Here is a 21,772-nt window from a genome sequence, read left to right on the forward strand (position 1 = left end):
AATACTATGAAAAACTTTATGCCTCTAAATTCAACAATCTAGAAGAAATGGATAAATTCCTAGAACAATACAACCTTCCTAGACTGAGTCAAGAAGAAGCAGAAAGCCTAAACAGACCTATTAGTAGAGAAGAAATAGAAAAACCATTAAAAACCTCCCCAAAAATAAAAGTCCAGGCCCTGATGGCTATACCAGTGAATTTTATCAGACATTCAAAGAAGACTTGGTTCCTATTCTACTGAAAGTCTTCCAAAAAATTGAAGAAGAAGCAATACTTCCAAACACATTTTATGAGGCCAACATAACCCTCATACCAAAACCAGGCAAAGACTGCATAAAAAAAGAAAACTACAGACCAATATCTCTAATGAATACAGATGCTAAAATACTAAACAAAATACTAGCAAATCGAATACAACAACATATTAAAAAAATAATACATCATGATCAAGTGGGATTCATCCCAGAATCTCAAGGATGGTTCAACATACGTAAAACGGTTAACGTAATACACCATATCAACAAAACAAAGAACAAAAACCACATGATCTTTCAATAGACGCAGAAAAGGCTTTTGATAAAATACAACACAATTTTATGTTTAAGACTCTCAACAAAATGGGTAAAGAAGGAAAATATCTCAACATGATAAAGGCCATTTATGATAAACCATCAGCCAACATCCTATTAAATGGCACTAAACTGAAGGCTTTCCCCCTTAAATCAGGAACAAGAAAGGGTTGTCCACTCTCTCCACTCTTATTTAATGTGGTGCTAGAGGTTCTAGCCAGAGCAATCAGACAAGACAAAGAAATAAAAGGCATCCATATCGGAAAAGAAGAAGTAAAGGTATCACTTTTTGCAGATGATATGATCCTATACATCGAAAACCCCAAAGAATCCACAAAAAGACTACTAGAAACAATAAGCCAATACAGTAAGGTCGCAGGATACAAAATTAACATACAGAAATCAATAGCCTATCTATATGCCAACAATGAAACAACTGAGAACGAACTCAAAAGAATAATCCCCTTCACAATTGCAACAAAAAAATAAAATACTTAGGAATAAACATAACAAAGAATGTAAAGGACTTATATAATGAAAACTATAAACCATTGTTAAGAGAAATCGAAAAAGATATAATGAGATGGAAGAATATTCCTTGTTCTTGGTTAGGAAGAATAAATATAATCAAGATGGCCATATTACCCAAAGCAATATACAAATTTAATACAATTCCCATCAAAATTCCAATGACATTTTTTAAAGAAATAGAGCAAAAAATCATCAGATTTATATGGAACTATAAAAAACCCTGAATAGCCAAAGCAATCCTAAAGAAAAAGAATGAAGCTGGGGGCATTACAATACCTGACTTCAAACTCTATTATAGGGCCACGACAATCAAAACAGCATGGTATTGGCAGAAAAGTAGACACTCAGACCAATGGAACAGAATAGAAAGTCCAGAAATAAAACCACATATATATAGTCAAATAATTTTTGATAAAGGGGCCAACAACACACAATGGAGAAAAGAAAGCCTCTTCAATAAATGGTGCTGGGAAAACTGGAAAGCCACATGCAAAAAAATGAAACTGGACTACAGTTTGTCCCCCTGTACTAAAATTAACTCAAAATGGATCAAAGATCTAAACATAAGACCTGAACCAATAAAGTACATAGAAGAAGATATAGGTACTAAACTCATGGACCTGGGTTTTAAAGAGCATTTTTATGAATTTGACTCCACAGGCAAGAGAAGTGAAGGCAAAAATTAATGAATGGGACTACATCAGACTAAGAAGTTTTTGCTCAGCAAGAGAAACTGATAACAAAATAAACAGAAAGCCAACTAAATGGGAAATGATATTTTCAAACAACAGCTCAGATAAGGGCCTAATATCCAAAATATACAAAGAACTCATAAAACTCAACAACAAATAAACAAACAATCCAATAAAAAAATGCGAAGAGGACATGAACAGACACTTCTCCCAGGAAGAAGTACAACTGGCCAACAGATATATGAAAAGATGCTCATCTTCGTTAGTTATTAGAGAAATGCAAATCAAAACTGCAATGAGATATCACCTCACACCTGTTAAATTAGCTATTATTAACAAGACAGGTAATAGCAAATGTTGGAGAGGCTGTGGAGAAAAAGGAACCCTCATCCACTGTTGGTGGGAATGTAAAGTAGTACAACCATTATGGAAGAAAGTATGGTGGTTCCTCAAAAAACTGAAAATAGAACTACCTTATGACCCAGCAATTCCTCTACTGGGTATATACCCCAAAACTCAGAAACATTGATACGTAAAGACACATGCAGCCCCATGTTCATTGCAGCATTGTTCACAGTGGCCAGGACATGGAAACAACCAAAAAGCCCATCAATAGATGACTGGATAAAGAAGATGTGGCACATATACACTATGGAATACTACTCAGCCATAAAAAATGATGACATCAGATCATTTACAGCAAAATGGTGGGATCTTGATAACATTATACGAAGTGAAATAAGTAAATCAGAAAAAAACAGGAACTGAATTATTCCATACATAGGTGGGACATAAAAGTGAAACTAAGAGACATTGATAAGAGTGTGGTGGTTACGGGGGGAGGGGGGAGAGGGAGAGGGAAAGGGGGAGGGGGGAGGGACACAAAGAAAACTAGATAGAAGATGACAGAGGACAATCTGACTTTGGGTGATGGGTATGCAACATAATTGAAAGACAAGATAACCTGGACTTGTTATCTTTGAATATATGTATCCTGATTTATTGATGTCGCCCCATTAAAAAAATGAAATTATTAAAAAAAAAAAAGGTTACATGCTGTCTGATTAAACTATACGACATTCTGGAAAAGGCAAAGCTATACGTATAGTAAACAAGCTCAGTGGTTGCCAGGGGTTTGGAGAGGGGAGAGAGAAGGAAAGAAATCAGTAGGTGGAGCATGGATAATTTTTAGTGCAGTGAAACTATTCTGTGTGATACTATAATGGTGTATATATGACAATCTGTATTTGTCAAAACCCATAGGACTGTACAACTTAAAAAGTGAATTCCAACGTAAACTATAGATTTTAGTTAATAATCATGTATATGCCTGACCAATGGTTGCACAGTGCATAGAGCACTGATCTGGAATGCTGAGGTCGCCAGTCTGAAACCCCGGGCTTGTCCAGTCAAGGCACAAACAAAAAACAACTACTATGAGTTGTTGCTCCCCTCTCCTCCCCACCCCACCCTTTCTATTTCTCTTCTCTAAAATCAATCAATAAAATCTTAAAAATAATAATCTTCAAAAAAAAATAATGTGTCAATATTTGTTCATCAATTGTAGCAAATGTACCGCACTAATACAAGATGTTGATAGTAGTGGAAATTAGAAGAGTGGGTGGTAATAGAAACTCTTTGTACTTCTGCTCAGTTTTTCTGTAAAATGAAAATCATTTTAAAAATAAGGTCTATTAATTTTTTTTAAGCAGGAAGAGATCAGAGAAAGGGGGTGGATTCAGGCGTTTCTTAAGAGCCTAAGAAGAAAAGGGGGAGTCCCATGGCCAGGGGTGGAAGGATGGTGGGTCCAGCCTGCTGGGTGGAGATCCAGAGAACGTGTGCTCTAGACAGGGGCTTAGAGACAGCAGGACCAGATGTTAGAAGCAGCAACCTGGAGCATGGACATAAGAGTTTCAAAGGAGTGTGGAGTAACATCCTAGGATGGTGGCTCTCAAAACTGCCTGCCTATTAGAATTATCTGGGGAGCTTTTATCAGTCCCAAAGCCTAGGCTGCACCCCAGATCAAATAAGTCAGGACATCTGGGGATGGGACCCAAACATCAATTCATTTTAAAGGTCTCCAGATGATTTTAATGTGCAGACAAATTTGAAAACCACTGACCCAGGGGTTTCCCTTTCACGTGTTGACTCAACTGCGGTGACAATATTGATTCAGTGGATCCAGGTGAGCAAAGATGTGGCTACACCTAAGATGCAGGATTAGTGGTCAGGTAAGAATAATACTTAACCTATTTAATGTAAGGAATGCATCATCACAAACAAGACTATCTAATATTTCCTTACCTATCTGGGGCTCTCCATTGTTTTTTAGGTTTAGAGAGATCTTGGATTCTTCTCCTAGAAAAAGAACTAACAAATGCCAGCTGATTAATTCAAAGAGGAAACTTAATAAATATGGATATATTAGATGACTTCTATTCAAACAAACCCCATCTGAGGAGGGAAAAAGACCCAATATCTTACTTGGTGTGATTTGAAGAATGCTAAAGAACTCAGAGTATTCAAAAAAATTGTGGACCCAAAATTCTCACCTCTAGAATCATTAATATTGTGCATAATGAAACAAAGACAATAGATATGTAATAAAAACCAAGAGCATGTTGTCTCCAGAAGCCCCAGATAAGATGCATACTCGTTAAAGGGGAAAACCCTCGATTCACAGAGGAAGGTAATTTGTAAATGACTTCGATGGCATCGGATTCTGAAGAGATTGTGCAGATAAATTTCAGACCGAATGTCTGATTTTGAGAAAACTTTTGGTATCACTTACTCCCCCTTCTGCCTACTCAGCTCCCTTGGACCTTTCCTGATTGTTCTGAATCCACCTATAAAAGAGACACTTTATGTTCCCCAAGTATCCATGTGTTCCTGTATATTTCCCAGACTCCCTTGCAGCTGCTGGGAGCCGCCTAGTTATGTCTAACTTGAGCAGAAGTGTCGGGTATCACTTCCAGGGGAATTCACTTAAGAACTAGTGTGTCTCCTCCATTTCTCTTTCCCTGTTGCAACGACATTGGAAGCCACCTATTCTAGATGGTATAGCTACAAGAAAGAGGAGGGCCAGCTAACTCACACTGGACTGTGACATGAGGGAGAAACAGACCCTCCTTGTGTTAAGTCATTGAAAGTTTTGTAGCTTGTTTGTTACTGCAGCACTGCCTATCTTATGCAGACTAGCACACCACCTATGTTACTGTAGTTCATATTATAATTGTTATGTATTTCATTGTAGTTTAAAGGGCCTAACATATAACAACCCCTTTTTCCCCCACCACAATTAAGAGCTAACTAAAAAAACAGACACCGGAGTCAGACAAGTAGAATTAAAACGCTTTCTCTACTATTGATATAAGTATGTTGAAGAGTAGTGTGGATCCCTGGCATCCCTGAGTTGAACTTGTCCCCTGGAGCAGCAAAGTCTCCCTGTACAGGGGCTGTTTGTCATCTGACAGAAATCAGATCTCAAAGATCATTCTCCATAGACAGGCAAGTCCCAAAGAGAGAGGACCCAGAAGGGGCCAGTTCTCTTTCCTAACTCTATTAACAGATGTCACTCCCACCCTCTGGAGAATCTAAGCAGAGATAAGGCAAGAGGCCAGGAGAATTACTTAAGGGAGCCTGATCAGGCGGTGGTACAGTGGATAGAGAGTTGGACTGGGACACAGAGGACCCAGATTCGAAACCCTGAGGTCGCCAGCTTGAGCGCAGGCTCATCTGGTTTGAGCAAGGCTCACCAGCTTGAGCCTAAGGTCGTTGGCTTGAGCAAGGGGTCACCCAGTCTGCTGTGGGCCCCCCAGGTCAAGGCACACATTAGAAAGCAATCAGTGAACAACTAAGGTGCCGCAACAAAGAATTGATGCTTCCCATCTCTCTCCCTTCCTCTCTGTCTGTCCCTCTCTCTGTCTCTCTCTGTCCCTGTGACACACACACACACACACACACACACACACACACACACAGAATTACTCAAGGGAAGTGCTTTCATACCAGGAAAATATTCCTTCTAACACTTGCCTTAGCTCTCTCATAAGGTTTAAGCTCTGTGTTAGAATAAGCCCTGGAAGCCCTGATCCTGGTGTCTGACACAACATGTACAAACTCTTATGTGAAGACACGGCCTTCTTAAACAAATAGTTACTGATGCATCTTTCAGAAAGTGGGAGGAGACAAAGAAGGGTTAATGGGAACCCCAAGATTTCACAATAGCAAAACTGGGCCATCCATCATGGAGATCAAGTTTAAAATTTTCATGTAATTTTCTGCTTACTTTACGTTCATTGTCCCTCAGCCTGTAGTAATGACTTACTTGCCCCTTAACACTTTGCCTTAGCTGTGCTAGGAGAGCAATGCTTGTCAGGAGTCCATGCACACAACCAGGCTACAGCATTAACAGTGGAACATTTCCCTTGAGGCCAGCATGGTGGTAACAGCAATCTTAGGGACAAGGAACATTGGTCCAACAATTATTTTTACCTAAAGATTACTATTCTGGTACTATACTATGATTGTGGGGTTTATTAATTTAAAATGAAGTGCCGTTTTCTTATCCTTGGGAAAGTTAATTCTCTGAAATTTAGTTCAGTCATTCGACAAATATTTATTTGTTGAATAATAATTTATTTGTCTCTTACGGTAAACTAAGTAGCAATCTAGGGCAGAGAATACGTTGGTGAATAAAACAGACAAATTCTTGCCCTCATGTCAGGACAGGACAATAAATGAAATAAAGGAAATAGAAAGTATATTAGATGTCAGTAAGAGCTATTTTTTAAAAAGCAAGTAAAGGGGATAAAGAGTATAGGGTGGGGAGAAGGGTGTAATTTTAAATAGGGTGATCAAAAAAGGTATTACTGGCCCTGGTCGGTTTGCTCAGTGGTAGAGCGTCGGCCTGGCATGCAGAAGTCCTGGGTTCAATTCCCGGCCAGGGCACACAGGAGAAGCGCCCATCTGCTTCTCCACCCCTCCCCCTCTCCTTCCTCTCTGTCTCTCTCTTCCCCTCCCGCAGCCAAGGCTCCATTGGAGCAAAGATGGCCCGGGCACTAGGGATGGCTCCTTGGCCTCTGCCCCAGGCGCTAGAGTGGCTCTGGTCTCAACAGAGCGACGCCCCGGAGGGGCAGAGCATCGCCCCCTGGTGGGTGTGCCGGGTGGATCCCGGTCGGGTGCATGTGGGAGTCTGTCTCTCTCCGTTTCCAGCTTCAGAAAAATACAAAAAAAAAAAAAAAAAGGTATTACTAATCAGGTTTTATTTAAACAATGTAAGTACAAAGGCCCTGGGGCAGAAGCATGCCCATATGTTTGAAAAATAAGAGAAGACCAGTGTGGTTAGCTGCATCTATAATATAAATGAAAATAACCGTATCCATCTCAAAAGGTTTGTGCCTAGCACATTCTAACCACGGAGTAGGTATTTGGTAAGGTTTGTTCCTTTTTTTCTTACCTGCAGCACCTAGTGCTTATATGTAGTAAATGTTTAGTAAATGCAAACTGAGTTTAATTGGTATTTGTTTAAAATAGAAACTTAGTTTAAGTGTTTAAATGGAAAATTGTGGAACTATCAGTGAACCAGATAAAGTAATATATTTCAGATTTGTATGTGTGTGTTTGAGGAGGTTGCTGGATAAAATACAGGTTTGAAGGCAGTAACAATGATGCTCGCCTTCCACGCCCCTTCCGTCCACATACTCTAGACTCTTCTAAGTCCCCCTTTGCCAACTGCAACTAACCTATCTGCATTTTGTCCCTCAAAACTCTGCTGCTTGGCCCTGGCCGGTTGGCTCAGTGGTAGAGCGTCCGCCTGGCGTGCAGAAGTCCCGGGTTCGATTCCCGGCCAGGGTACACAGGAGAAGCGCCCATCTACTTCTCCACCCCTCCCCCTCTCCTTCCTCTCTGTCTCTCTCTTCCCCTCCCGCAGCCAAGGCTCCATTGGAGCAAAGATGGCCCGGGCACTGGGGATGGCTCCTTGGCCTCTGCCCCAGGCGCTCGAGTGGCTCTGGTCGCAACAGAGCGACGCCCCGGAGGGGCAGAGCGTCGCCCCCTGGTGGGCAGAGCGTCGCCCCCTGGTGGGCGTGCCGGGTGGATCCCGGTAGGGTGCATGCGGGAGTCTGTCTGTCTCCCCCCTTTCCAGCTTCAGAAAAATACAAAAACAAACAAACAAAAACCTCTGCTGCTTAATTCAAGAGTTCCCAGTCTGAAATTCCCAAATCCTTCTGGGATCTGTGAAGATAATAATGGGAGTCCACAACCTTTAGAACATTTCAAAAAGTCAAATGGAATTCTACACCACCCACAGTCAGGCTTGTAGAGACTTCCCAAAATACCAGATTTGTTTCTGAAGTATATCATCTCCATATGTTACTTCATACTGACAGGAGACTCTAATTAATACTTACATGTGTCCTTAATTTAAAAAAAAATTAACTAATGTACTTTATTTTGTAGACAACAACAACAATCTTTCAAAAGATTAAATTGAGGTAGTGGATAGAGAAAACCAAAAGATTATTTGGTGGTGAAACATTTGGAGATGTTATGTAATTGATACAATGCAATCCCCAAGCCATGCCTATTAATATCTAGAAACAATGAAGATACTATCCATTGCCAGAAAAAAAAATCTACATCTTTCTTTAATAGAAGAAAGGCTTCACCATGCAGGTACCGCATGAGCCTTGCTAAGATAGTCTGAGCCAACTTTCCGGGGAGGTGGTAGGTACCAGAGAAAGAAATACAGAGTTGCAGACAAAACATCTTATTACACAGTGTGGGGCAAAAGTAGGTTTACAGTTGTTCATATGAAAAATAATACAATAATTAATAATACACAAATGGACTCTTCACATACTCACAACTGTAAACCTACTTTCGCCCCATCTGTATATTAATCTTTTCAAGCATGTTAAACTCTGGCTTCCGTCATTACCTCCAAGCCAAGATTTTCCTTGCAACTTTTTCTTCACCAGCTAAATAATGTTTTTTAGTGTATCATTTTATACAAGGACCATGGAAAGTTTCCTAGTTTATTCTTATGCATGCTTACTTTGGGTTGCTATTTCAATTGAAAATAATCTCATTAACATTTGCTAATTCTGTGCGGCAATCTAACACCTCTCCTTTTTATTCACTTCTTGTGTATTATATCACCATAGCTACATCTCCGGTCTACATCTTTTCATCTTAACACAGGCGGCTCCTGTCTCTCAAGTATCGCATTACCTCACAATGTTTAGTCATGATCCTGTGCAGAAACAAAGGAGTGTGGTTGAAGGATTTTAATCCTTGCAGGCAGATTTTTTTTTTTAATGAGGATTACATTGCTGTCTTGTGTTTTCATTGATAATTAGTATCCCAGGGTTTGCCAACAGCTAAGAGAGTTTTTGAAATCTTTACTTTGGGTGCCGAGCAATAAACACATGTTTATACAGCAACAATTAAGGAAAAAGTTGATAAGTTGATGGGGTAGTTCAAGTAATTCTTTCTTTCATTCAAAATGCTCTTTTCGCCCTGGCTAGTGGCTCAGTGGGTAGAGCATTGACTTGGCGTATGGACATCCTGAGTTTGATTCCTAGTCAGGACACACAGGAGAAGCGACCATCTGCTTCTCCCCACTTCCCTCTCCACCTTTTCTCCTTCTTCCCTTTCTGTAGCCAGTGGCTCGATTAACTTGAGCACGGCCCCCGGGTGCTGAGGTTAGCTCTGTCGGAGCGCATCAGCCTCAGGTGCTAAAAATAGCTCGGTACTCAGAGCACTGGCCTTTGATGGCATGGTGGATCCCGGTTGGGACACATGTGGGAATCTGCCTCGTTATCTCCACTCCTCTCACCTAAAAAAAAAATGCTCTTTTACATTTCACTGTTTTGCTTATAGTTAAAAATATTTTCCTTCATAGCAATCAGACATGGCACACTTCTTTAACAAAAAATTTTTAGGGAATGGGGAAAGAGATAGATAACGGAGACATCACAGTACACTCATATAATCAAACGTAATTCACCAATCAAACAAAAGCAAGAAGCACTATAGTAATCATAATCAAAATAACAACAAAATCATTTTCAAAAGCGCTATCTGAACAATCTTCCCTTTTTAAGTATAAACACTTGCTAGGTAAACTATTTCACTATCTAGCCACTCGGCATATATTACTTGAGTGATGTCGCATTTTAAGTGGACACTCGGGTGACACTCAGGAAATGTCAGTTCTAGCAGCACTTCTACTCAGCTACCGAACAATCTTGAGAAAGTGACATAATATCTCTGAACATTTTCTCTCAGTAAAATCTAGTTGACTATATCTGCACTAGCAACTTTTCAGGATTCTTGTGAGAAAAAAAAAAATTTAACTGCAAAGCATTACATAAAATAAAGTAGCAATATTTACTGCCTGGAAGAGGTAAGGGGAAAAAAACCAACAACTAGAAAGCATAATACATAGAAAGTGTAAAAGAAAGTCTAAATAATAACAATAAATACAAGCGTTAAATAATATCACTAAATATGATTGGTTCAACCCACTTATTAAGAGAGTAGATAAAAAATAGAATCTAGTGTTATTTATTTCTTATCTATATGAACCACTGATACGAACCCTTGGTATTTCTCTTTAATGATTCTATTTTGACATTTCTTTTAACTATTATCTTAGTTAAATCAAGAGTAAACGTTTATTTTCAGAAGGCATCTATTTTGTACAGTGTATATACATTCTAGACACATGTAACTTTAAAAAATATAGAGAGAGGGCATTTTCTTGAAATTTTACTAGTTATTGTACTCGAATTAGAGGTAAAGAGGAGTGGAATACATTGACCTGGATCCTCACAAAATCTATATGAGATTATCAGCTCAGACTCCCAAGTCCCTTAAAGGTTCAGATCTGGTATGTAATACCAAATATTTAGCAAACAAATGAAAAACTGAGTAAATAAAAGGAGAGTTCTACATCTCAGTCCTCTTCCCCATTCTCACTTCTTTGTCACTTTCTCTTACTTTCCTTTCCCCTCAGATACTCTCATAAGAGATGGGCTTTATGACTAAGGAAAAGCACAGGAATCTTTTCAAAAACCCCAAGCGAGGCTTCCACTTCAAATGCTCCGACTGACTTTGCCCCCTCCGGCTAGGTTGGCCCACTAATTAAAGTCCAGAAGAATAATACTGTAGCTATCGTCTTACCATTTCCTTACAAACTGAGAGGGAACAGGGTCTGCAAAAAAGAAAATTAAAAGCAAAAGTTAGATTCAATAAAAATCAAAGATATACAGAAGACATCACAAATCAATGGAGAAAAGAGCTGGGGAAAAATAACTAGAGGGAAATGGCCAAATGGCATATGACACACCTTGTACCAAGTAAACCATAGCAGCTAATAAACCACAACTGAGGAGTTAAATATTTTTTTTAAATTGAATTAGATCAAAAGTTTAAAAAATCTACTTAATCACTGTTTTTTAACCTGATTTAAAGGTGAAAAAAGACATAGAGGGAAAATATAAATAAAATATTTAAAATTTAAAACTTTTGTATGTCAAAAATTAAAACTTGAAGAGGAAATAAAGATTTGGAGAAATATTTGACAACAAGTATGACAAATACTTAAGAGTCTTAATATTTGAAGAGTAAAAAAGTATAGATGAATAAGAAAAACATTAAGGCAGATGTTAAAAGTGAAATGGACAAAGGACAGAATTGAATTTATATATGATGACATAAAGGAATAATAATATAGGAAAGTTCAAACTTGCTTGTAATAAAAAAAAATGAGGGGTTTTTTTTCAGGGTTTTTTTTTTTTTTTTTTTTTTTTTGTATTTTTCTGAAACTGGAAACGGGGAGAGACAGTCAGACTCCCGCATGCGCCCGACAGGGATCCACCCGCCACGCCCACCAGGGGCAACGCTCTGCCCACCAGGGGGCAATGCTCTGCCCCTACGGGGGCGTCGCTCTGCCACGACCAGAGCCACTCTAGCGCCTGGGACAGAGGCCAAGGAGCCATCCCCAGCCCCTGGGCCATCTTTGCTCCAATGGAGCCTTGGCTGCGGGAGGGGAAGAGAGAGACAGAGAGGAAGGGGGCGGGGGTGGAGAAGCAAATGGGCGCTTCTCCTATGTGCCCTGGCCGGGAATCGAACCAGGGTCCCCCGCACGCCAGGCCGACGCTCCACCGCTGAGCCAACCGGCCAGGGCGGGTTTTTTTGTTTGTTTGTTTGTTTTTTAAATATCAAATTTGCTTTTTTTTTTTTTTTTTTTTTGCAAACGATAAAAGATGCTGGAAGGACAAGGTGAGGTGAGTAGACCTGTGTATTGGGGATGGGAATTTAAATTAGTACAGTTTTTGTGAATAATTACTAGGCAAAATGAGTCATCAATGCTTTTATTCCTTAATCTAATTCTACTTCTAGAAATGTACCCTAAAGAAATAATGCCAAGTGTGGACATTTTATGCACAAGATTTATGCGCAAAAATGTTCTTTGCAGTATCTGTAACAACGGAAAACTGGATACACCGAAAGTGTTCCAAACAGAATAAATAGTTAAGCAAACTAAAAATCATGTTTAGAAGGAGCTTTTTTTTTTTTTTTTAATGTAGAGAAGTGCAGGAAATCATACATGCCAAGTTGTGCAAGGCTTATGCTAACAGGCCTCATGACAACAGATTGTTCCAGACAGTTTCCACTTGGGAGTTTTTAATAACATCTGAGTGTTCTGAAGTAACATTTGCTACTCTCTGGGTGCTTTGGGTAAAGGAAGGTGGGTGCGCTTTGGCATCAGACATGGCTCAAACCCCACTTTTGTTAGCTCCTCAGCTAGCTCTATGATCCTGGGCAAATGACTTAACTTCTCTGAGACTCAGCTGCTCCTTCTCAGACAGGAGGCTCCTCCGGAGGTCTGTGTAAAGGTCGGGGGCGTATATGTAAAGCACCTTGCACATAGTAGAGGCAGACAGTAGATGAACATTAGTTAGAATTATTAGTTACAACTTCAGTGTATCAATGGCTTCAATAGAGCGCGTAGGATTGGGCTTCTACTACGTGCAGCATGGCGTCAAGCGGTGAGAAAATAAAAATGAGTGAGATGGGGTCTCTCCTCTCAAGGAGTTTACATCCTGGTAGGAGATAAGGCAGGAACTTTAAAAATAAATAAATGGAATTTTTGAATTCGGATAGTTCCTATTACTTTACTTTTTAAGGCCAAACTGACTCAGACCTAAGGAAAAGGGAAAAGCAGTCTACGAAAATGCCCCTGGTGTCCGTTTGGCTGCGTCACCCATGAAGGACGCAGCCCTCATTTTGTGGATTTTTCATGTGTTATTACCACACGTGGTTTCCAGCTTTACGTGTACAGGTCAGAGGGTCAGTATAATACTGAATCAGTACCTAAAAAACCTCTACAAATACTGATTATATGAATGAATAATGCTCTTTCCCATTGCGCTTTCATGCTATAATTTCTCCCACAGCTAGAGCTTTTGTTATTTATTTTAAAACACATTTTTTATGTTATCTCACCAATTGGTAGGATGGAACAGCTCTCAGGCTGATGCTCCAAGAAAAGCAGAGTTACAGTGATTTCCAAACTGGCCTGCATATTGGAAACACCTGGGGATCTTTAAAAAATTGCAGAGCCCAGGCTGAACCTCAGGCCATAACCTCTGGGGGTGGGACACCGGCCCTAGTAGGACCACTAGCTCTGGAATCAGACTGCCTAGAACCGTGATGGCAAACCTTTTTAGAAAAACCCGCCCACTTTTGCAGTGCTGGTCAACCTGGTCCTCTTCCCCCCCACACACACACACACGCTAGTGGGCGTTCCAGCTTTCATGGTGCGGTGCTGCGTAGTAAGTGCGTAGTAGGTGCCGTTTGGTTGCTCTGCTACTGCCCACCATGAAGGCTAGACCGCCCACTAGTGAGCGGGAAGGACCAGGTTGACCAGCACTGCAAAAGTAGGCAGTTTTTATAAAATGGTTCGCCATCAGGAGCCTAGAACCAAATCCTGGGGCTCTCACCACTGACCTCCACAATTTACCTAAGCTCATGCACCTTACTTTCCTCATGTTCTTCACCATGTTGTCATGTGAACGTTAAAGAAGATAATACATGTAAAGCACTCTGCATAGTGCCCAAAGCATAGTGCATTTACAAGTGCTAGCTATTATTAGTCCTAAAAATTCAACAATTAAGATTTAATTTCCTATGAATTAGAAACAAACACGCATTTAAGTAACTGTTAAGTTCAATTGTTAAGGAAGCATTTACTACTTAAGGGTTCCAACTATGAAAATTAGTGTTATTGAAATGAGAACCTAATTGTGAATGTACTTACATGTAGTTTTATTGGCTTCTTTATGTATTTATACCCTCCCCTCATTTCTAAGAAGATGTGGGGTTGCTTCACATAAACACATATGCTGCAGTAGGATACTCTGTTTTCAGATGAAAAATTCAAGGACAGAGGTAGGAAAATAGTGGGAGGAGAAGAGAAAGGAAAATAAAATTAAACAACATGCAGTAAAGCCCAGTGAAGTTGTAACCAAGCAATTTGCCGCTGAAAGCAAAGCACACCAACTCCGAACATTAAAATCTGAAAGAAATTTCTCTTGTGACATCTCACTGGTGTTACAGCGTGTAATGCGGGTGGCGGAGGCCAGGCAGGTTCTATTGGATTCGAGGAAACGGTAGAGAAACTGCGGAGCCAGAAAGCGTCAGGCCATTTCATTTAATAAAGTCTCACAATGGCAGATAAGTACACAGGCAGGGAAAACTTCCTCTCAGGCAAACGAACAGCAAAATGCCCCCTCGCAGTGGCAGGCAGGCAATCTGCACACCGCAATCCCCCTGAGCTCAAGCACTGCGTAGCCTGATATAGGTTATGCACACGTGCCTCTGCCAAGTGCTCACTCACTCACTAATCAAGCAAAGTGCTTGCAGCTGGCACACCAGTGAGCAAGCCTAACACAGCTGCCCTACACAGAGGCATAATATAAATTGTCAGAATTGACAATAAAAAAGTGAAAGAATCCTATTTTCTTACTTTTTTCCTTCTCCAAACTTTACTCTTGATGTGTTTTATGTAACCAAGTTAAATTCAGAAAAATAAAGTCTCCAGCACAGTACCACAAATGACTGAATATAAGGCAAAATTTCTCCCAAATATTATCCCCCCAGAAAAGAGGAATTTGCCTTATTTGCAAGTTCTTACAAGAAACACATCTTATGAAGCACTTTCTCAATTACTTTATTTTCTCAACAAAGAACTGGTCAAGGGAAACATATTCTCCTGAAACAACTTCAATAAACGCTAGAATGAAAAACATTACAGAGCTCTCCCTACAAAAATTAGTATTTAAAAAGAGGAGACAGGTGAAGAAATTTATAACAGATTTAGTAACTGCTCTTAGGGGCATGATCTTATAAACCGAAGTTCTGGATGTGGCTCTAAAAAAGCTTTGAACATCATTTTAAAAAGCAAAGTAGAGAGGAGAAAAAGATGGCAGCGGAGTAGGCGGACGCACAGACACCCAGCTCTCACCACCAAACTGGAATACAAAAGCAAAGTAGAAACAAAAAATATAGGGATTGTATTCTGAAGATAAAAGTACACCTATGGCATGAGTTTTTTAAAGAACTTATTACAGGCCCTGGCTGGTTGGCTCAGCATTAGAGCATCCGCCCAGCATGTGGGAAGTCTGGGTTTATTCCCAGTCAGGGCACACAGGAGAAGCGCCCATCTGCTTCTCCACCCCTCCCCCTCTCCTTCCTCTTTATCTCTCTCTTCCCCTCCCTCAGCCAAGGCTCCACTGGAGCAAAGTTGGCCCCAGCGCTGAGGATGGTTCCATGGCCTCCACCTCAGGCACTAGAATGACACCGGTTGCAATGGAGCAACGCCCCAGAGAGGCAGAACATCGTCCCCTGGTGGGCATGCTGGGTGGATCCCTGTCTGTCTGTCTCTTTCTTGCTCTCAAAAAAAAAGTAATGTGTGGCCACTTGTTATAGACCTAATTCAAGCAACTCAATTGTGTAAAATACATTTTTGAGACCATTAAGGAAGCTTAAATATATAGTGGATCAACAAGAAGCAGCCCCCCTAAAAATATTTGAACATGACGATAAGTAGCATCTCCTTCTCTAAGAGATAGTCAGAACATGGCTCTATCATGCCCTTTATTTATTTACTTATTTTTAATTTTTAAAAATTTAAATTTATTGGGTGACATTGGTTAAAGAGATTGTATAGGTTTCAAATGTATATTTCTATCATACATCTATATATTTCATTGTGCTCACCACACAAAGTCAAATGATCTTCCATCACCATATATTTGGTCCCCTTTACCTTTTACTAACCCTCTAACCCCCGTCCCTCTGGTATCCTCCATAATGCTGTCTGTGTCTATGAGTTTCAATTTTCTATCCCACATACAAATGAAACCATATGTTCTCAGCTTTTTCTGACTGACTTACTTCACCTAGCATAATATTCTCAAGGTCCATCCACGAGGTTGCAAATAGCACTATTGAATCTTTTCTTATGACTAAGTAGTACTTTACTGTATATATGCACCACATCCTCTTTATTCAGTCCTCTATCAGGAACACTTTGGTTGTTTCCATGTCTGGGCCACTGTGCGTAATGCAGCAATGAACATAGGGATACGTATATCTTTGCAAAGAAATGTTTTCAAATTTTCAGATAGATGCCCAGAAGAAGGATTGCTGGGTCGTATGGTAACTCTATTCTTAATTTTTTTTTTTTTTGTATTTTTCTGAAGTTGGAAACGGAGAGGCAGTCAGATAGACTCCCACATGCGCCCGACTGGGATCCACCCAGCACGCCCACCAGGGGGCAATGCTCTGCCCATCTGGGGCATTGCTCTGTTGTGACCAGAGCCATTCTAGTGCCTGAGGTGAGGCCATGGAGCCATCTCAGCGCCTGGGCCAACTTTGCTCCAATGGAGCCTCCGCTGCGGGAGGGGAAGAGAGAGACAGAGAGGAAGGAGAGGGGGAGGGGTGGAGAAGCGGATGGGCGCTTCTCCTTTGTGCCCTGGCCGGGAATCGAACCCGGGATTCCTGCATGCCAGGCCAACGCTCTACCACTGAGCCAACTAGCCAGGGCCTATTCTTAATTTTTTGAGGAGCCTCCATACTGTTTTTCATAGTGGCTATACCAGTTTACATTTTTACCAGCCATGATAAGGGTTCCTTTTTCTCTATAACCTCTCCAACACGTTATTCCTCATCTCGTTGAAAATAGCTGTTCTAACAGGTGTGAGGTGGTATCTCATTGTAGTTTTGATTTGCATTTTTCTAAGTGAAGTTGAGCATCTTTTCATGTATCTGTTGGCAATTTGTATATCGTCTTGGGAGAGGTGTGATGTTTAGGTCTTCTGCCCATTTTATCTTTAAAGGTATTTTTTATTGATTGATTTTTAGAGAGAGAGGGAGGGACAAGTACCAACTCATAGTTGCTTCACTTCAGTTTTTCACTGATTGCTTCAGGTGTGCCTGGACAAGGCAAACCCAGGCTTTTGAACCAGAGACCTCAGCATTTCATGTCAATGTTCTATCCATTGAGCCACCACAGGTCAGGCTTCCCATTTTTTAATCGGACTGTTTGTTTGTTTGGTATTGAGTTGTATGTGTTCTTTATATATTTAAGATATCAATCCCTTGTTGGAACTGTTGCTTGCAAATATATTCTCCCATTCAGTTGGTTGCCTTTTTGTCTTGTTGGTGGTTTCTTGTACTGTGCAGAAGCTTTCTTAATTTGATATAGTCCAAATCATTTTTACCTTTACGTCCCTTGCCTTTGGGTCAAATTCATAAAATCTTCCCTAAGACCAAAGTCCATAAGTTTAGTACCTATGTTTTCATCTATGTAAGTTATTGCTTCAGGTCTTATACTTAAGTCTTTGATCCATTTTAAATTAATTTTTGTGTAGGGGGACAAACTGTAATTTAGTTTCATTCTTTTGCATGTGGCTTTCCAATTTTCCCAACACCATTTATTAAAGAGTCTTTCTTTTCTCCATTATATGTTTTTGGTTCCTTTGTCAAAAAGAATTTGCTCATCATATACATGCAGTTTTATTTTTGGGCCCTCAATTCTGTTCCATTGGTCAGTGTGTTTTTCTGCCAGTATCATGCTGTTTTGATTATCGTGGCTCTGTAGTATAATTTGCAGTCAGGTAATGTGATATATCCAGCTTCATTCTTTTTCCTCAGGATTTCTTTAGCTATTTGGAGTCTTTTGTAGTTCTGTACAAATCTGATTGTTTTTTGTTCTATTTTTTTTTAATTGTCATTAGAATTTTGACACTTTGGGTAATGTGAACATTTTACCTATGTTGATTGTTCCAATTCATAAACATGAAATATCTTTCCATTTCATTGTGTCTTTTTTAATGCTTCATAGTTTTTAGAATATATGTCATTTACATCTTTTGTTAAGGATATTCCTAGGTATTTTATTATTTTTGCTGCAGTTGCAAAAAGAATTGTTCTTGCCATTTTTTTCTGAAATTTCATTGTTAGTATATAGGAATGCTATGGATTTTTGTGCATAGATTTTGTATTCTGCAACTTTGCTGTATTTGTTTATTGTTTCCAATAGTTTTTTGGTGGAGTCTTTAGGGTTTTCTATTGATATATAAAGAATCATATCATCTGCAAAAAGTGACACTTTTACTCTTTGTTCCCAATTTGGATGTTTTTTCTTTCTCTTGCCCGATTGCGCTGGCTAGGACTTCCAGTACTATGTCGAGTAAGAGTGGGGAGAGAGGGCATCCCTGTCTTGTTCCTGGTTTTAAAGGAAAAGCTTTCAGCTTTTCACCATTGAGTATGATATTATCTGAGGCTCTGTCATCTATGACCTTTATTATATTGAGTTACTTTCCTTCTATGTCCATTTTATTTTAATAATAAATGGATGATGTATCTTATCAACTGCTTTTTCTGCATCTACTGATAAGATATAATTTTTGGCCTTTATTGTGTTGTGGTGTATTACCTCTATCAATCTGTGTATGTTGAACCTGGAATGAAGGCCTGGAACAAAGGCCTGGAACGAGCCCCACTTGATTGTGATATATTATGAGGTTTTTTGTTTGTTTGTTTTTTACAGAGACAGAGCGAGACAGTGAGAGGGATAGACAGACAGGAATGGAAAGAGATGAGAAGCATCAATCATCAGTTTTTTTGTTGTGGCACTTCAGTTGTTCATTGATTGCTTTCTCATATGTGCCTTGACCGCGGGCCTTCAGCAGACCGAGTAACCCCTTGCTCAAGCCAACGACCTTGGGTCTAAGCTGATGAGCTTTGCTCAAACCAGATGAGCCCGCGCTCAAGCTGGAGCCCTCGGGGTCTCGAACCTGGGTCCTCAGCATCCCAGTCTGATGCTCTATCTACTGCGCCACCGCCCGGTCAGGCTATTATGGGTTTTTTATGTATTGTATTTGATTTGCTAGTATTTTGTTTAGGATTTTGCATTTATATTCACCAGAGATATTGGTCTGTAGTTTTCTCTTTGTGTGTGTTCTATCATGCCCTTTAAATGTTCATGTTTTGTTCTATAGCACATAAACCAGGTTGCTCATGTTGCCATCTGCAGCTAACGAGCAAAATGCTCAGGTCTGTGCTCCAAGTCATTTGATGGAGAAAGCTGCCATCTGCTGGAAGAAAGCATGATTTAAAAGCTGTTTGTCCTGATGGTGCTGAGGCACTCGGTACCTAGAAGGAGAGCATTTTGTAACATGCTACGAATGAACATCAAAGTATAACCCTTCACCACCTTGCCCTCTACCCTGCCTCCTAAGAAGCCCAGGTTTGAGCTGCTTAGCCTCTAGTCCTTGGTTGTACAGAATGGGGTACCAATGATCTACAAGTAAAAGGCAGGGGGCACTCTCAGAACAGACCTAAAGGGCACAGGAGGAATGAGGCAGAGAGAGGGAAGCTGGAGCTTGAGAGAAATAGAAAGGTGTTTGTGGAGGGCTGCTGTCATTGTGACAAGCACTTGGGAAGAAAAATGCCTCAAGAACAGCAGATTTTTCTCTGTTAGATGGTATAATTTCCTTGAAGATACTTTAGTAAGACCTATATTACTTTTCAAGGCTTTCTGAAATAAGATTCATGTTTGTTTTAAGTGTGCTATTGTCTTGAAGACCTGTTTTAAAACAGTCCAGTTCTATATTGGATATGACACTGTGATACTCTTTGATATGATATTTTAAGCTCTGTGATCTGATACTGCTGTTTACTCTTCCTTGCTCCTCTCCTAGGTAGGCACAGCTCCCTAGCACTGTGCTTCTCTCCGTCCTAGTTCAGGGTCATGTGGGGGCTGCAGTTGAGCCAGTGATCCCCTGCTCAAGCCAGCGACCTTGGGCTCAAGCTGGCTACCCCACACTCAAGCTGGTGACCTCAAGGTTTCAAACATCGGTCCTCAGCATCCCAGGCCAATGCTCTATCCACTGCGCCACTGCCTGGTCAGGCGAAAAAAGCCTTTCTAATGATGACTCAATACAGAAACTATGAAACAAATGATTGATAAATGTTACTATAAATTGTTTTTATAGCAAATAAATAAATAAAGATAAGCAAAGACAAAGAGACCACTATCAAAGTGAAAAAAGTATGTTACACATATCCAAAGGGCTACTCTCCCTGTATACAAGAGGAAAAGCAAGCGAGTCCAAAGGAAAATAGGCAAAGAGCATGAAAAAATATATACCATGCCCAAAAAGGATGCTTAATCTCACTCATAAAATAAAATACAAATTAAAGTTCAAAAGTTGACATATTACTAGTTTTCCATCTATTAGATTTTCAAAAAGTCAAAAGTTTAAACACACACTCCAATGGTGAGACTACAGAGAAATAGACATTTCTACTGCCAGTGGATGTACAAAGTGAATCAACTTCCATGGAGCGTGATTTTGCTAAATTGGGGTTACACGTGCAATTACCCTCCAGTAATCCCACTTCCAGAAAGGTATTCTATGAAGATACCAGCATGTCTGCTAAATAACATGATGTACAGGTTTATCCACTGCAGCATTGCTTGTAATAGGAACACTCTGGAAAGAACTAAAAGGTGTTAAATTAGTAGTGGTACAACTATGTAATGAAACATGAGGATGCCATTTTGGGGGGAGGGCAGAGAGAGACAGATAGGGACAGACTGGAAGGAAGGGAGATGAGAAGCATCAATTCTTCGTTGCAGCTCCTTAGTCTCCTTAGTTGTTCATTGATTGCTTTCTCATGTGTGCCTTGACTGGGATGCTACAGCAGAGCATGTGACCCCTTGTGCAAGCCAGCAACCTTGGGCTCAAGCCAGAGACCTTGGGGTTTCAAACGTTGGTCCTCTGCAAACCAGTCCAAAGCTCTATCCACTGCACCACCACCTGGTCAGGCTGTTGTTTTTTAATGAGAAAACGATATGTTTTTATATGGAAAGGTATGTTGGCAAGTGAAAAGAACAGTATAGCATATGCAACTGTTTGAATAAGAAAGGGGAAACACACAGACACACTGGTAGAGTGTTTTCTTATATTTATATAAAGATACATAGAAACTTGCCCTGGCTGGATAGCTTGGTTGGTGAGAGAGTGCTCTGATTACAAAGGGGGGTTGGTTTGACCTTGGACAGGGCACATGCACAGGCAGATAAGTGTTTTTGTCTCTCTCTCCCTTTCTCTCTCTCTAAAGTCAATCCATAAATTTTAAAAAAGATAGATAGAAACTAATAAATATGGTTTTCTGTAAAAGGCAAGAAAAGGTAAGAAGTGAGATGCTTCCTTGTGGTCTTTTAATATTGTTTTGATTTTATATGCATATGAATGGCCTACAAAGTTCAAAAGATTTTTAATTTTTTTTTTTTAATTTCACTCACTATGATTTTCCTCCATACTCCCACACTTGCCAAGAGTGTTTCTTTTCAGTCATTTCCTAGATCCCTTGTAAATCCAGATTACATATAT

General features: G+C 40.1%; 1 protein-coding gene across 1 annotated transcript in view; it reads right to left on the reverse strand.

Annotated features, from left to right (window-relative positions):
* The window catches only part of SPMAP2L (sperm microtubule associated protein 2 like), a 52,518-nt gene that overhangs the window by 23,663 nt on the left and 7,083 nt on the right, over nt 1-21,772 (reverse strand). The window contains exons 2-3 of the mRNA XM_066233095.1: nt 10,983-11,013; nt 4,098-4,151 (exon numbers count right to left, since the gene is read on the reverse strand). Coding sequence (XP_066089192.1) covers nt 4,098-4,151; nt 10,983-11,013 — 85 coding nt within the window. The remainder of the gene's footprint in view (nt 1-4,097; nt 4,152-10,982; nt 11,014-21,772) is intronic.

Source organism: Saccopteryx bilineata, chromosome 5 (genome assembly GCF_036850765.1).
Source record: "Saccopteryx bilineata isolate mSacBil1 chromosome 5, mSacBil1_pri_phased_curated, whole genome shotgun sequence".
In the NCBI taxonomy this organism is placed as follows: Eukaryota; Metazoa; Chordata; class Mammalia; order Chiroptera; family Emballonuridae; genus Saccopteryx; species Saccopteryx bilineata.